At 42.9% G+C, this 17,182-nt stretch overlaps 1 protein-coding gene and 1 long non-coding RNA gene across 3 annotated transcripts; both read left to right on the top strand.

The window, feature by feature from the left end:
• Positions 1–105: 105 nt before the first annotated feature.
• MESD (mesoderm development LRP chaperone) lies at positions 106–16,814 on the top strand. 2 transcript variants are annotated; one of them, XM_054836337.1, is made up of 3 exons: positions 106–483; positions 14,162–14,394; positions 15,127–16,814. In XM_054836337.1, exons 1-3 carry the CDS (start codon positions 379–381, stop codon positions 15,389–15,391), a joined length of 603 nt encoding a protein of 200 aa, XP_054692312.1. In that variant the 5' UTR covers positions 106–378; the 3' UTR covers positions 15,392–16,814. The 2 variants fall into 2 exon arrangements, with proteins under 2 accessions (XP_054692312.1, XP_054692311.1); XM_054836336.1 differs by lacking the exon at positions 106–483 and adding an exon at positions 9,557–9,761.
• LOC129210537 (uncharacterized) lies at positions 2,261–7,840 on the top strand. Its single transcript, XR_008578565.1, has 3 exons — positions 2,261–3,866; positions 5,444–5,513; positions 6,806–7,840. It is a non-coding gene; the product is annotated as an uncharacterized LOC129210537 (long non-coding RNA).
• Positions 16,815–17,182: the final 368 nt, after the last annotated feature.

Consider the following 17,182-nt stretch of genomic DNA (forward strand, 5'->3'; position numbering starts at 1 on the left):
CGCCTCACGCTCCTCCCGGGCGGAGGGGGCAGCAGCGCCGTGCCGCGGCCGGCACCGACCGACCGACCGGCGGCCGCGGGCCCGCGCCAGACACCGGCCAACGGCACCAACGGCACCAACGGCCACCGCGCCCTCTCACGGGCGCTGCCCCGCCAGCGTGAGGCGAACCCCGTCCCCGCCGGGCGGGGATTAAAGAGGGCTGACTGAATAAATAAATGACGGCGTGGGGGTGAGCGCGGGGAGGGAAAGGCCGGGCCGGTGGGAGGAAAGTGAAGCGGAGCCGGAGAGGGGCAGCCGGATGAGCTCGGCCCGGGTGGGCTGGTGCGGCCGCCGATTGGGCAGGAGCGCGTCGTGCGGTCGGATCTCGGAGACGGAGAGATGCCGAGGGGGGAGCTGAGAAGCCGCCCCAGCCCGCCGGGGCACAGGCGTCCCGGGTGCCGCTTCCCGCGCCCGCCAGGCCCGCTGCCCCGGGCAGCCCGCCAGGTAAGTTGGACGTTCCGGTGAGAACTCCCGGCCCTGTCAGCGCTCGGCGGGGTTCGGGAAGGAAACGCAGAGCTGGCAGCGCCGGGGCCGCGGCACCGAGCGTCCTTTGCGGACTGTCAGGCTTCAGGTAGCAGAATCCGTTCCCTGTTTCAGCCCGTACGGTAGTGGATCAAAGACAGTTCCGCAGTGCCAAAGACAGCGGCCTTCCTTACGGCCGGTGGTTCGGCTGGCTCCGCTGTCATTGCGTTAAAAAGCCGTGATTGGTGCTGTAAATATAGTATGGGGCATTGCTACATCTTTATTTACACAGAAATACTTCCCTCAGCGCTGGTCTTGACCCATTTTTTTACACCAATGAGAATGAATGTCTCTCTCATGTTTCTGTCATTGTTTTTGGAGACTGGTTGCCATTTGTTAGAATTTAGCAGGGAAAATGTAAACCTACTGACGCTAACTTTGTGTACAGAAAGCCTCTGCAGCAAAGACTTTCTCCTCTGGCCTGTTTCCATTCTGCAGCACACCAAGAACTTTATTAGACAGCTCTTGTCAAAAGCAAGATGTTACACTCAGTAAATCTGAGGCATTCAAGTATATGCCATTAAACAATAACAAAATTAAAATTACTAATTGGGCTGGAACAAGTTATGAGAAGATGGGGTTAATGCTGCCTGGGATGCTTTCAGAGGGAATATATAGTTTGGTAAATGATGGTGATGAGAATATTTATGTCCCACACATCAGATTCTCTCCTATTATGCAGTATCTCTATCAACATAATTCTGAATAATCAGAGTCCATGTGGAAACCACATCTTACATTTGTTACATATTTTGCTGCAGCTCAAACTGTAGCTAAATAATAACATTCTTTTCCTCCTTTCAATCCGACTTTCCTTTTTAAGTTAGCCTCTTAATTCTGGGCATTTACAATGCATTTAGCAGGCTACAGAAATCCAGAAATACACTTGCCCCAATTCACAGTTACATTAACATCCTGCTACGTTCATACTACTGCAGGGGTATAAAGTGACCTTGAAATAAATGAAAATTGGACCAGGCTCCACACTTGCAGGCCAGATCCAACAATGTCCTGGCACAAACAGAGCCCATCTAATGGATCGCATACGTTTAAAGAGCTTCAGACAAATTTATTTGTACATTTTCTCACCCATTAGCTAGAGGACCCCTTGGCCTTCTCTACGGACTTGTAGAGTGGGACGTGAGCAGGATGAATACAGATGTGAAAGCGGAGGGTTAACAGGATGTACACTTTTGGGGGGCGGGGGAAACCCTTGCCATAGAGCCAGGCCTGAGGAAAGGGGCAGATACTGGTCTTTGGGTGTGTCGAAAATATGGCAGTTCTCCACCCATCCCTCCTCACACAACAGCGTGAGGGAAATTCTGTTTACTTGAGTCAGATTATAGCAGTTTAAAGGAAGGTCATGATTTGGGCCTAAACAATTTTGGCTTCCTGCCAACAACTCAGTTTCTAAACTATAAATAGGGATGATTTCAGAGTACTCTGAAAAAATAAAAAATCAATGGGCAGGAGAAGCCAGCTGAATTGTATTTCAAAATATTTCCAGATAGGTCCTTAAATGAGGCAGTGAGACACTATGTAGCACGAGGAATGCCTCTCATAAATATTAACCTAGTTTATTTTTAATGAGGATTGACTACATTTAATTAGGGTTTGAAAGATTTCATTTTAGAAAACGTAGGTCTCACCCCTGGCTAGAAGAGGTGTTAAATGACCTAATAATGTTTTCCATTTTTAGATGCGGCTGCCCGCCGTGATGCTCCGTGTGATTTGTGCCATTCCCCAAGGACAGCCTTCCTCCCAGCTGCCCACACCAGAAACGCAGCTAGGCCGTAACCCATGGCAGTTCCCAGCAGCTGACAGGGCCACCAAAGCTCTTAGGAACTGCTATAAAATAAGCAAATATTCTTTGAGGTCCTTTAATGTGTGCGCAGGACTGATCCACTGCTTATCTGCCTCAGCGTTAGCAAGGAGCAAAACCGGTAATTGTTGCCATGTAGTAGGTGTTGCTTGTGGACGGTCTGTCTCTGAGGCAGTCTTGCCAAATGTCATTTTCCTCTGGTAGCAGCCCTGGGTGTTCAGCTCTTCTGCATAAGAAATGTGTGATAAAGAGTGACCTGATCATTGCTTTTGGTTTGCTGTTTGGAAAAAAAAAATGTAGAAAATACCACCTTAATTGGTTGTTTTCACCATGGAACAGGCATTTCTTGAGGCAGCAGCCTGTTAGATCCTTCCTACACACTGTGTTGTTGCTTCATAAGTACACCTGGCCTGGCTAGGTTCAGGATCACTCATAGTCTGGGTTTACCACAGTTATAATTTGACCATCAACACATAGTCTTACTGTAAAAGGGAGCCTTGAAGACAGATTCTCTTGACTGCAGTAATTTGAGTAGAATTGAGGATCAGCTAGTTACATGCTTTTATGGGCCAGTAGGTGTACCTGTGTGGTTTAGGAGGTAACTTGGTGATGTTTGGGGTGAGTATTTCCTTCGTTAGTCTTTTGCACATCTCTTTCAAGGAGAATGTGTGCATACCCATTTATTTCATGGCTGCTGAGTCCAAAGGTGACCCGCAGGACTTGGGCAGCTCTGTGAATTGGTGTACAGACTTAGAAGACATGAAAATCAGGTGGCCATGCTTGGCTTTTTAAAAAGATTTCACTGACAGAGTCTGAATGAAATAACTCTCTGGGGCTCAAAACAGCAGGCATTGTCAGATTCAAGGGATTAAAAGACTTTTTAACATGGCTTAGTAGTGTACAGAAGATTGGCTTACTTGTATGAGCGCTTCTTTCGTCACATTGATCTTTATTTTGCATTGTGCTCAGTACAACAGAAACTGAAGTTCCCAAATCATCTGACAGGACTTGGCCCTTTTATTGCTTAGTAAAATCTTTTTTTGTGATGGCGGAATTGATTTTTGCCAGTGTAGCCAGTGTTGAGTAATAGCTGAAGAACAGCAAGTTGTAATAATTTTATGAACACTGTATGTGGCCAGGTTGGTGAGAGGAAGTTACTATACAATGGGTTATACTACTTTGTATTACTTGCCTGTATAAATGTATATATAGATGTATCGATCTAACTTAATAGGGAGCTAGCTGATGAAGGAATAAAAGGCAATTCAGCAGTTCCCCTGTGTCAGCTATATGTGACTAAACCCACGAGGTGGTAATTACAAGATGATAGCTCCAATTCTGAGGGATGCAGCTGGTTTGTCGGGCTGAGAACTAAAGAGGATAAAGTTGGCAGAGACTGATGGAAGAGATAATTTAACATGGAGGCAGACTTTGCAGAAGAGGCTGGAAGAAGCTGGGCCTTCCTCTCTGCAGCAATGGACTGGTAAGTCATAGATAAGGAAAAGTAAGTGTGTTGACTGGTTTATTGGGTATAAGGTCTATTTTGTCTTAAATGGTTTGATGCTAAGTGGTTTGTGGTCAGTACTTGGAGTCATTTACTTTGTGAGAGACTAAAACTGCGCAGTCTGGGTCTGTCTCAGGTCTGCAGAGGTAATCATGGTTGATGCACCAGGGACGCAACCTGAGAACTGGTCTGCGTGTAGCAAAAAAAGACAGGTAGAGATCTGGAGGAACAGTTAACTGGTCATTTGCGACAGCAAAATGCAAACACAGTCACAAGTTTTGGTTTTTCTTCTTTGAAAATTATTTTGTGTATAAATAAGTAGCTTTTAGAATAATAGGTGGGCTTTCGCAGACAAGCTTAACCTTGGTGTTTTGATGTGTTGTTTCGTTTTGGTTTTTTTTTTTTAAATTACGGCATAGTTAAAACCACAATATCAAAGGTAAGAAAAAATTTATTACGTAGATACCAGTAACATAAATATCTCAGTTATGTCTAAAATACTGCTCAACTGAAAGATAATACAGCAAAAGTGGTTTTTATTTTGTTGTCTTTTTATTCACCATTTATTGTACTGTTGTTTTCACCACTTACCATATATAATCGATTGGTTGTCCCCTGCTGTTACCATGGATATTTAATACATTGACATGGAAAAGAGACATTTTTATGAAAAGGAAAATGCAGCTACAAAACTCCTCTTGCACGGAATGGAAGGCTGTGCCGTATTTTATGTTGATACAGCCAATAATGGCTTTCTGCTTCATGTTCTTATCTACCATCTCCACATATGGATATCCATCCTACACTTCATGTTTTATGAGGCTCCCTTCCTACACCTAATGATGTTTTATGAGGGTAGCACCTAGGAGAGACGTAGGTGCAACACAGCTCTTGTGTCCATTGTCCCTCCCTGGAGCAGGCAAGAGGGGCCAGATGGAGGTTTGTAGGTCAGTTGGCTTGAAACTCAGAAGCACTTAATGGAAGAGTGGTAAATGCTATTGATAAGAATGGTCCAGCATAAACAGGAATCCAAGACCCTCCCTTCAGACTCTTCAGTCTGTGTTTTTGTTGGGGTGGGTTTTTTTTTTTTTTTTGAGATGAAAGGAGAACACAGTATTTTGAACAAAATGTAGAAGGGCCCACCCTTCCTGAATTGCACTTTTGGTCATATGTTCTGTCCTGCAGCTGTAATGCTCTACAGAAGGGTTTGGGTTCTTCCCCCCCCCCTTTTTTAATATATATCATGAGAGAATTTTAATAGATGTTTTCATAGGAGTCTCTGATCCTACACTTTTCTCATTCTGCCTGTGTGTTCCATGAGGAGAGCTGCTGATCATTACTGGTCTAAGTCTAGCACCTTTAATTCATCAGAAGTTCATGTAATGTATTACTTACATTAGATGTAGGTGCCAAAACTGACCTGTAAACCTGAAATTAAATTGGGACTACAAAATTAATTTCACTTAGATTGTGGAAATTAGACTATAAATGGAATTCCTGTGGGAACTGTGTAAACCTTCTTTGACATTGATTGAATGTAATTCTTTTCTTAATAGGGTAACTTTAAATTGTGTAACCAGTACGTAGTTTTAACCAGCAGAGATTTGTAGCAAATCGTGCAGTAAGGTGAGTATTAACAGGAACATTATGTGGTGGTTCTGAATTTATTGCAGGTGACTAGACAGTCAGGCGTCATGCCCCCTCCCCAAACCTGATCAGATAGGTAATGATACGAAGCTAAATGTCATTTGTCAAACATCTCCATACAGTCAGTAAATTTTAATTTATAAAATGCACATGCACAGGATAACATAAATTTAGAGTAAAGATTTATTTTGTGGTCAAAACTGAATTCAGAATCTGAATTTCCAGGTTAGTACCTGAATCAATATTTCATGTCCAAGTCACAGTACTTAACCCCAAATTTGGGAGAATTTTGAATTAAAGACTTAGTTTTTCAAATTGGACCTGAGAATTCAAGGTCTGACTAGCTCTGGAACAAACATCTGCATTCTCTTAGTAGATGGCAAGCGAGTGTGCTCGTTTTATGCATGAAATTAATTTGAGGACTGAAATTATTCTGAATCATTCAAATGTTTATGCTCTCGATGACAGCATATTTTGCTTGCTTTGCTGCTAGTAACAGTATTGAAAAGAATATTTTCTTTTCTTTCTTGAGATTTAGAAATATTCCTCTTGTTTTTAAAGATAACATGTTCAGGTCTGAGTCTTCAAGTTTTTCTCTGAATGTGACTGCATTCAGAGGTCTGAATTAACATATGCACTACCTTTGCATGAGAGTTCATGTATTAGATTGTCTCTGCAGGGGAGCATTTAGAATACTTAAGATAATTTGACCTGCAAAGACATTAATTTTCAATGTTTTACTGAAAGTAACTCAGAATATCCTGACATTCTGTAAAATGTATAACTGCTTTTAGACAGGGTAAAAATACTCTGAATGCTGGCTCATCTCAAAACTTGCTTCAAGATTTCTGGGATCTGTTGCTCAGCAAGTCTTCTGTATTATTTAATGCAGTATTGTCCTAGTCCTCTACTAAGCTGGTAGGTGCAAAAGCAGTTCTAATGCCTATCAGGCTGTATAAAGAGCAGAGCTGTACCCAGATCTCAATCATTTTAGATATTCACAGTAATCACTAAAAGGCTGCTGTTCGCAACCTCATTCATCTGAGCCACTATTAAATATCCTCTTGTATTACCAGAGTTCTTAAAATGAATTAATTCTTCCAGACACAGCATTTGTTGATAGCAGGTAGTCCTTGCATGTTCATTCTCCCTTCTGCATGCTTAGGGCTGATCTTCTGATCGTGTTAGTTTAATCTCTTAATTGTCTATATGCCCTTCCAAGAAGGTGCTGCCTTTTCCTTGGTGAAGTCGAGTTCTTTGTTCTTTCCAAGGTTTCATTCCAAGGAATGTCAAGGGACAAGCTTTAAGACCCAGCATATTACATCTACTTAAAATAGAAAACTGCAGACAAAACCCCACCACCAGCAAAGACTGGAGAGAGCTTCTGGCAGCTAAAATATATGCACATTCTTCTCCTAACTCATAAGAAATAATGGTATGGGAAGTATATTTTGCACAAATATACTTCCAAAAATGCACGTTATAGAAAAAAAAAAGAGACTCCCAAACTTCATTAACAAATTTAGAACATCCTGAATCGTCTCAAATTACAGCTTGACCCAACCCTGCTCAATAATGAAAAGAGTTTACATCAACAGGGGAGGTAGATTTGCCTTCCTGATAAGGCGTAACTTTGTAATTGAAAATACTACTAATAAAATTTGCATGTTGCAGAAGTAAAAATGACAGCCGCAGCTTGAGACATTCCCTGGAATGACTAGATGGGACTTCAAGCTACAGGATAAAGCCTTAAACACCTTACTTTTGCAATCTATAATGAAAGTAGCTATCTCTTATTGGATGTGTTGTGTATTGTAACCATAGTAGTGTGAGCTCCTCGGACTATAAAAACTTCAAAGGAATATGAAAATGCATAAGCTATAAAAAGCGTATTTGCATGATTCTATAGATACTCTGAACAAAACACAGTGTGCTTCAATAAAAAGAAAATGCAATTTAATTTGCCCCTGTCAATGATACGTATTTCTAGCTGCTTTGGTTTTGTTTCTTGCATGGGAAAGAAGAGCAGAGTACAGAGGAGGCTGAATAGGTGTTTTTCCTGACTCCACAAAGGGCATACTTCGAATGAGTTCTTCCTGGACACGGAATTCTGCCTGAACAGAGATAGTTGCAAGGCCAGAGCCAAGCATGAAAGATATCTCCCTTTCAAATTAAAGCTTTTCTGTGCATGACAAGGAAATGCATAGTGTTGTTTGGTGCAGTGCTGGATATACTGAACGACTTGTTCACTTACCTAAGGGAATTGGGTTACTTCTGAGATCCACGTCTGAATGTAGCACCAGGTATTAAAGAAAGTCAAAGTTGGCTTGGTTTGTTCTAATAAAAGAAAACAGAATTGAAGAAAATATTTCCCAGTAGAAATTCAGTGAAAATATTTCATGCTCTAAGTCCAGCATTCCAAAATTGAATCTTTAGTCTTTATTTTTTTTTCCAGTGAATGTATGCATGATCCAGTAATAACAAAAGTTACCAGAAACATATTTTGGTAAAACCTCATTAATCAGGGCAATCTGATATAGTATACCTGATGTTCATTATATTTAATGAGAAATCACTAAGCAAATATGCTCATTAGTGACTTATTGGACAGCTTTGTGGAAGGTACTTGAGTAAAACCCCGTTTCAGTTACCGTACATTTAACAAGCTCCATGAATAGCTATGGTCTAACTGCTTCCTGTTTCTCAGGCGCACTGGCAGTATGTCTGAAATGTTCTAAAACGATAACCCTCAGTAGGGAGGTTGCAGACCAGGCTGGTTGTTTATCAGGGTGCTGAAATCTTGGATCCCACATCCTCCTCTGCTGTTTCTCATGCGTGCACTTGGCAAGCTGCTGCTTCGTGTGGCATGTCTCCCTGGCCCTCACAAGCTACATAGCCCTTCAGTGTCTTATCAGGAGTTAGTCCAGGCTTTGGAAAGCCTCCCCCGCCCCCACCTACTGACTGCTTTTTTTTTGTATTTGCATGCTGTGCCCATAAGGGCAGTGGGCTCCTGGTTCATTATAGGACTGTATGCAGTAACAGAGTGTTCACTCTATAGAACTAGTTCCTCTTCCCTGAACCTGCTCTCCCTTCAGTGTTTCTGCTTGAATGGAAAAGCACCCTGTTCATTTATCAGCCTGACCACAATTAGTATCGACCAGTAGCAGTTACTCTGATGCTTCCTTCAGTTCCCAAGTTTAAACTTCTTGGAGTCTGAGTCTAAAAGGCGAAAGAGATGATGATTATAAATAGCTTCCATGAGGAAAAAAAATGAAGACTGGAAAGTGTAGTAAGGCTAAGGAGGCATCAATCTGTGTAATTTGGTTTGGGTAACGGGAAAGTAGTCTGTAAAAAGAAAAGGCCATTATCTCAATTTTTTGTGGTGATCAGATGTTCTGGAGTTGTACTGTAGTAACAAACGGCTTTATTTTTAAGTCTTCTTCAAGCTGAGATACTTGTTAAAATGAAAGTGCAATGACCCCAGTTCCTATCACATAGTGAACCCGGATACTTGTCATCCTGTTTTAAAAAAAGCAAGAAGAAATCACATAGCTTATATTCCAGGAGTTGGTCCATCATACGGTTCTTTAAAAACAAAACCAATGTCCACCTTTCATCTCCCGTCGGGGCCAGGACCTACGGGGGCTGCACCCCGCGCAGAGCGGCCCCGACCGCCGCAGGCCGGGGCTGGGCGGGAGCCTCCTCAAGCGGCCCATTGTGTGGGGACAGCGCGTCACTCGCCGGTGCGCGACATCGCGCAGGAGGAGGAGGAGGAGGGTGCTCGCCATCCTCCCCCCGCCCCGGCTCGCTCCCGGTGCTCGGGCACGCTTCGGAGAGCAGCACCGCCTCCCCAGTTCGGAGCAGTCGCGCACAGGCCGAGAAGGCAGCTCTCCTCGCCACCCCGTCCCCTAGTCCCTGCCCCAACCCGCCCCCGCTGTCACTGCCCCTCTCGCCCCTTCTCCCCCTCCAGCTCCTTCTCCCTCCTCCGGGCGGAGCCGCCGCTGCTCCCGCCCCTTAAAGCGGCCGGGGCCGCCCTCCCGCAGCGGCGAGGTTCGGGGGAAGATGGCGGCAGTGGCTGGCTGGGCCCTGCTGGGCCTGGCGCTGTGGCTGTGTGCGGTGGCCGGGGCCGGCGAGCCGGAGGGGAAGCGGCGGGCGGGGCCGGCCAAGAAGAAGGACATTCGCGACTACAACGACGCGGACATGGCTCGGCTGCTGGAGCAGTGGGAGGTGCGGGGAGGGGCCGGGGGCCCGCGGCGGGGCTGCGCTTCCCAGATCCCGCAGGAGGGACCCCGCGGCTGCCGTCGGCGCGGGGAGCGGGAGGACCGTGGGTCGGGCTCCTGGCTCGGGCCAGCCCTGCCGGGCGCTCCGCGGCTGATCTGCCCGGCCCCGCGGCGCCTCTGCCGGGGGAAGGCGGGAGGTTTGGCGCCCGCGGCTCGGCCGTCCTTCTCCCGGGCCTAGCTGGGGCCCAGGCCGGGAACAGGCGGGAGGGATCCCTGAGGCCCGGTGGCCTTAGCGTGGCAGGTGCCGCTTTCCTTCCTCTGAGGCTCCGAGTTTGGGTGTAGGGAGGTTACAAAATGGGGGCGAACGGGTACAGAAGGGGCTCCTGGGGGAGCTGCCCTCACCTCCGGTGCCCACAGCGTGCCCTGCTGCCCCCTTCCCTCCTCCTGGCGCCTGAGCCCCAAACATGCTGTCGATGCTTGCCAGCAGCCTGGTTTGACTTAAATGTCTGCTGTTTTGGGGTATTAAGGAATATATGTTTTGTGACCGAAGGGTGGATAGCAGGAGAAATACTTATTTACAGAGTAGATATGTAGTTGGGTTTCTTTTTGTTTGGTGTTTCCTTCCTTGCCATTCCTCATGGTAATGACTTCTAACTCCAGCTCTCTCTTGTCCCACTTCATCGCCATGAGCCCCGCTGCCTTGACTTTCTTTGGCAGTTCCCCATCACTCTTTTCTCCACGAGGCTGTCATGCCGCTGTTTGGTTCTTTTCACTACTTTTGTCTTCCATCATGTTCTGATAAATGCCAGAGCGCTCATCAGTGTCTTTTATTCTTTCCCATGCGGCTGTTTCCCGGAACGTTTTGCACAAAAACTGGAGAAAATAATAGAGGGAAACCTTCTGTCTCCTGTAACACCAGCTACAGCTCTAAGTCAGGTGGAAAAGTAGGTTTTGTACATATAATATAGATAAAGTAACTTCTGGGAGAATTAAGGATGCCTGCCTTGGACCTGGTTGGCAGATTATGGACTTGTTCATCCCATGGACTGTTACTGTGTATCTCCCTTTAGGAAGGGAGATTCTTAGAAAATTGAGTTAAAATTTTAAATAAAATTACATAAAAAGCTCACGGTTCACCTTTCTGTTAGTGGTATCAGCCAAGGACCAGGTAGTCCCAGCTGCTAAAAAATTAAGACTTAAATGATAATATTGGCCAACTTCAACCAAATTTGGCATTATAGGAAAAATCTTTAAAGATGCTCATCTTAAGAGTACATGAATTAGATGCCTGGATGAAGGAGGGACTCAAGTTAATGCTGTTGCAACTCTGGCTGCATATCCTGTTCCAGCTGTGTGGCAGGCAGGGTCAGGAGGCTGCTCAGGGATTTTCCTCCTTAGCTGAAGCAGGTCTCTGATGCTGTTCTCCGTGTGCTGCACAAATGCTTGTAGCCATGTTGCGTGCAGATGTGGCTGAGCAGCTGGGGAGTTTGCTGCTCGGGTTGGCATTGCCACTAAGGAAATGCACATACAGCCAGAGCCCTAGAAGAAAAAAATTACTGAAGCAGGGGCTCAACAATTAGCAGTTGTTTGGGATGGTCAGCTGTATGGCATTTTGCCTGATGGTAGTCAGGACACATATAAGGAACATGAAAGACTTGAGGGGGTGGTGGCTGGAGGATAGAGGAGAAGAAAGGGAAGGGCATGAGTGGACTTGATGGGGTGGGATGAGAAACAAAGGGGCCATTATGAATTTGGATAAGAGTAGGAATTATGATCGGGAGTGAGGGGCACAGGGTGCAGATCTGTACAGAATCAAGTGTCATTACTTTCAACTGAGTGAGATGACTCCTCATATTTTTTATTTCCCTGGCAATTAGTTTAGAAGCATTGGAGGATGGTGGTTATAACATCCTTGGTGTCAGCCACAAGCCTGGTGAGGCTGAGGCTCCAGCCGCCTTTCCAGAATGAGCAGCCACCTCTCAGTTCAGACTTTTATGCTCCCCTTTGCACCGTGCTGGTGCAACCGTGTGTATGCCGGGCGGACTGGGAGAGTGATCTAGTAGAAAATGAGCATGAGGAACAGGAAAAAGAGATAGCAGTTGCTTCAGCAGCTCAGTTGCACAACTAGAGCTTGAAGAAAGCCATCTAGGGATTTCCCTCATGGGAAGGGACTCTCCAGCAGCCTTGAGTCCAGAGGAGCTGGAAACAGAACTGAGAATCTGGTCCAGAGGTCTTTCTGTTACTGAAATGTCATATTTAAAATAGTTCATTATTGTTAGAAGCTCAAGGTTTCTCAGGCTTGACTCTAAGCTATGATTATTGAGTAGGCTAAGGAATTAGGTGATTATATATTGATAATATTCTTAAAAATAAAAATCCAGGGCATTGATGAGAAATGTATGAGAATGGGAGCTGAGGGGAGGAGAAAGAATGTGTAGTTATTACTGTATCTATGTAACGGGTTCCCTCTGAAGCTTCAGGTTACTTTTTAAATGAATGAGTCTGCTAGGCATTTCAAAGCAAAAGCTTGCACTTCGAATCTTTTACTTTGTAGATAGCTTTATAGATACAAGACTGCATGATAATTTGTACAGGATCAAGAAAAGAAGTGTTGTATAGGGGAGCTTTTGACCACTTCTTACAGTATTTCTATTTAAACTGTAACAGTACAGCTTTATGAACACTTAGTTGAATAGTTAAGGGAAAATTAGGTACTGTATGTTATTAAATAGTGTTGTCACTAAATCCAAAGTCAATTTCTGTATTGTGTAAGGCGTATCTTTCTCTTTCAAAACTGTGAAATAAGTTGCTTTTGCACTAGCCAAACTGGTCTAAAATTAGGATTGATTTGCTTTTACATCTGAAGAACGTTCTTCATTCAGTCATGTAAGATTTTGTATTTTCACAGTACTTTACCAACATGAGCATTTTCCAGCTTCCTCTAAAATAAGTATCGATCCCACTTAGTGAGGGCAGTGGGACTTTCCTGGGGCTCTCCTTTGCTCCCAGTTCACTTCATGTGGAATTTTCAAAGGCACGTGAATTACTTGAAAGCGTGGTTCAGACATGCAAAATCGAAACAGATATGTAATTAGTAAGGAAAGAAAGGATAAAATCTAAGGCTTCTACGACTTTTATTCTGCGGTAACTAAATGTTAAACTCCCTTGTCAAAAGACAGCAAACTCTACATAATTGAGATGGGAAAAGAAGGTCACTCGTACAAAACCTTAACCTTGAAAGAGTATGGGACGGTCCCTGCAGTGGGATGTTATAAGAGGATGATGTGGAGTTTGCATGTGCAGAACTGAGAAGCTAATGCACACTTAGATCTAAAAATCAAGCTTGGCTCCTGACTTTTGAGGCATCTGAGGAGAACATTGTTAGGTGTTGCTACAGTTCATGTTCCTAAAGGATTGATGAATATTTTCACTAAAAGTTTGAAGTCAAAACAGCACCTAAAATATCTGCCTTAAGTCCTGCTGATTTACTGGTGTTTAAGTGGCTGCCAGTATGAGAGTTCTGTGTTTTTCTGTTCGGGTTGGGTTTTTGGGGTTTTTTTTTTTTTTTTGTTAATTCTGTGCTACAAATACTGTTTAAGAAATCAAGTTCTAGCTCAATGTAAGTTGTCACTATATTCACTCCTCTCTGTTGGAAGCTGTTTTAAGGGGCAGCAGTTTGAATTCTGCCTTTCCAAATATTTAAATGCCTGTCAACCTCAGCAGAGGCCTCGAGGTTTTTTTATCTGTTTTATAACAGCGATTTACTCTTGCTGATTACGCTGTCAGAATGTGAGCTGTTCTTCATCTGCATTAGAAGAGTTGTGAAACCCTTAATAAAAGTTTTCTTGTATGACCATAGAAATTCTGAATTCTTGCCTCTTTATTTTTAAAGACACAAAGTAAGGAAAATTAAATTCTCAAGTGATCCCATGATTCCTAGAAGTGAGTTTTGACCTCTGAAAGCAACACACAGATGGATGACTCTTAGTTGCGTGTGTGTGAGGCCTTGTAGTGCAACTTTCTCAGTCCATCTTGTATACTTAATAAATTTCTGTGAAACTGAAGAGAAAAAAAAAGTGCTGTTTTATAAAGTACCTAGATGGAATTATATTGAATTAGTCTTGTGGCTGAAATATTTCTCAGTACATGGTAAAATGAGATTATACCTGTCAATATCAACACGTGCATCATTTTGAGGGGGGGGGTTATAAAAGGGAAGAGCGTTTTTGGTTAAGTATCTTGAGACAAAACTCACTATTTTGTTTGATTTGAGAATCTCCACCATTAAACCACACAATGTTTTCGCTTTACAAAGCAGAGTTATTCTCTAAACAATGGGAAAGTTCAAAAAAAGAACAGCTTTGTGGAACAGTTGTGTTCAAACCCTCCTTTTCCTTTTCAAAACAGAAAGATGATGACATTGAAGAGGGAGATCTTCCCGAACACAAGAGGCCTCCAGCGCCAATAGATTTCTCAAAAATTGATCCAGGCAAGCCTGAAAGTATCCTGAAGCTGACGAAAAAGGGGAAGACTTTGATGATGTTTGTCACGGTGTCAGGAAATCCCACGGAAAAGGAGACGGAAGAAATTACTAGCTTGTGGCAGGGCAGTCTCTTTAATGCAAACTATGATGTGCAAAGGTAAGCTTTGGTATGTCACGATAAAGTTCTTGCTTTTACAGAACCCTTGTTTCTTTCTTCCTGAAAATCTCCAACTGTTCGTTGCGTGCCCTTCCCCACTTCCATCGCCTGTCACTATTCCTTTGTTTCTGTATCAGTTTATATACCAATTTATATACCAATTTATATATACCAATTTAAGTCACTCTACAAAAATTCTGGTGTGGTGCAAAAATATCTATAATGCTTATGTATAACGTATGTATAGCCTAGTTTCTTTTTATCTCGTTACATTTCAGCTGTTTTAGCTGCAGTAGTTTGTCTTTATGTGCTTGATGGAAAACATCACACTTGGAAGACTTGTCACCACAAAAGGCTTTTTGTTCCCCTGGCTAAAAAAATGTGATTTTTCTTTCGGAGAGAGGATCATTTTGAAACAGGAGTGTTGCGCTCTTGAATTGAGGCTGAGAAGGGTTGCAGCAAGTGTATAAAGCAAATTTAATGCCCATTAGTGGATTTTATATAGTGTCAAATTAGTTCTTAAGTTTTCTTTGCATTCTTAGTCCTCCTTGATTATTTGTAAAGTTAATACATTTTATTATTACCTGTGCTAGAAAATTGTTCTCTTGTCCTCATCCTCAGGCAACAACAAAAAACTTGTTGCTCAGTTGTGGAGGTGCTCTGAATTATGCAAAATGTTGTAGTGCTTGAAAGGCACAGAACTAACTGAAAAAATATATATCTTTCTTCTAGGTTTATTGTTGGCTCAAATCGTGCAATCTTTATGCTACGTGATGGTGGTTACGCCTGGGAGATCAAAGACTTTCTGATAAATCAAGAAAGGTGTGCGGATGTTACTCTGGAAGGTCAGGTTTATCCTGGCAAAGGAGCAGAAGAAAGTGAGAAAGTGAAAAACAAAACAAAACCTGAAAAAGCAAGGAAGAAAAAAGACGCAGACAAGAAATCTAACAGCATCAAAGAGGACAACCGAGCTACCAAACAGAGAGAGGATCTATGACGGACACGTTAACCAGACTGAATGCTGCTCTGCCCTTTCTTGAAGGGAAACTAATTTTGCATACAATTTACTGGGAGGGAAGGAAGGAAGGAAGCAGAGATTACTGAAGTTAAGACTTTTATGTTGAAATACACCAGTTTACCTATTAATATTGGCCATTTGTTTAGTTACAGGAAAGGTAATGTTTAATGCCAGCAATTGACTACTTTAGTTTGTAACTTTTTATGTTTTAGTTGTTGTTTGAAATTAACATACAAATCTGTGTGTCTAACATCACAAACCTAAGTTAAGTGGAAAAGAAGAAACAGTCTCAGAATACACCGATGTTCATTTGTAGTAGCTGCGTCCATGTTGGGTATGCGAGTTAGTCATTGATTCGGAACTGCTGTTAGATAGCAGAGTACAGTGCTGAAAGATTCTCTTGGAAGCCAGTTTGCTAGGCGCACTTGGCAAAACTGCCTAAAATTGTGAATAATAATGTTATAGTGGCCAAAGATGCCTGAAATCACGGTGTTTAGGACCCGTCTGGTTAGACTGCCTGTTTCTTTAAAATAAACAAAACCTGTTCTCTCTGTCCCCAGAAATCCACGGAGGTGCTTAGGAGCATGATAGAAGCTAAGGCAGATATTTAATGGATGCACTCCAAATCAGTGCAGAAAGGAGATCCTGTACTACCAGAAGCGATGCTGGGATGTTAATGGAATTACAGTACCCACGTGAGCAGTGTCGGAGTGAAAGCAAAAGTCATGCCATTCAGGGTGCTGCCGCTGCCAAAGAATTGTGCCTGTGGAAGCAAATGTTGTATATGCCCCATTATCCAGGCAGTGAGCTAGAAGAAATAGCTTTAACTCTGGAAATCTATTTGTTTTACTAGTTTAAGGGTTTGTTTAAATCTTTGAAAAAGCACTAGTTACAGTACAGTACAGGGTTAAACTTTGAGTTAGACGTACCACTGATGTTTAGTAACCAGATTTTTTTTTTGGGGGGTACAGATTCCCAGCTGACCTGGTTGATTGTAAATGAACATTTGATTTAAATACTATGAATTCTTGATGTATGGGAGCAAATTTGATTTCTCCTTGAAAGACTTTGTATAACTGGGATGATTTTATTATTATTCAGATTGTATTCAGCCAAATGCATTGCTTGGAATTGTTTCCCTTCTGCCTTACTCTCTGTTAAGAACTAAATGCACCTAGTATGTGTGGTCCATGTTTTCCAGATGATGAGCACGGTATTAACTGTCTTCATTTGATACTACTATGATGTTACTTTGACTTCTTATTTAAGGTGCTAAAATCCAAGTGTTTTGGATAAAAGGTCCTAATTGAACCATAATGGTTGATCTTGTGGAATACTTCAGTATCAAAAGTGGGACACTGACTTACTGCGTGCTCGTTCTAAAATAAAAGATGTCACTAAACTTCCTGTTCCACTGAGTAGTAAAACCTTTTAAATAATTATGCATTAGATAGGTATTCAGGAGACAGATTAACTCATCTTTGGTTTCTGTACCTAAGGACTAAATGATGTTGGTGAAGGTTCCAGGTGATCGTTTTAATTTAATTTTAATTATATTTGTATGAATTGAGGGTTAAAGAAACCTTTCCTGCCACACTTCATTAAACAGGTCTTTGCCTGTTTGTCTGAGTGGAAAAATGAAAATCATGTATTTCTTCAGGTTTAACTGTATCACTTTTGTATTCTGCTATTAATCCTAATGTGCAGCGGAGTTGAGAAGAGTCTCTGTAGATACTGGGATGTCACAATGCATTGAGGAGACATGTGCAG

Source organism: Grus americana, chromosome 10, assembly GCF_028858705.1.
Source record: "Grus americana isolate bGruAme1 chromosome 10, bGruAme1.mat, whole genome shotgun sequence".
Lineage (NCBI taxonomy): Eukaryota > Metazoa > Chordata > Aves > Gruiformes > Gruidae > Grus > Grus americana.

Bases quoted from the DNA above. Each gene is read 5' to 3' on its own strand.
- MESD (XM_054836336.1), top strand. From the start codon at position 9,597: ATGGCGGCAGTGGCTGGCTGGGCCCTGCTGGGCCTGGCGCTGTGGCTG. The intron at 9,762-14,161 runs GTGCGGGGAGGG...TTTTCAAAACAG, and splicing joins GGCTGCTGGAGCAGTGGGAG to AAAGATGATGACATTGAAGA. The intron at 14,395-15,126 runs GTAAGCTTTGGT...TCTTTCTTCTAG, and splicing joins GCAAACTATGATGTGCAAAG to GTTTATTGTTGGCTCAAATC.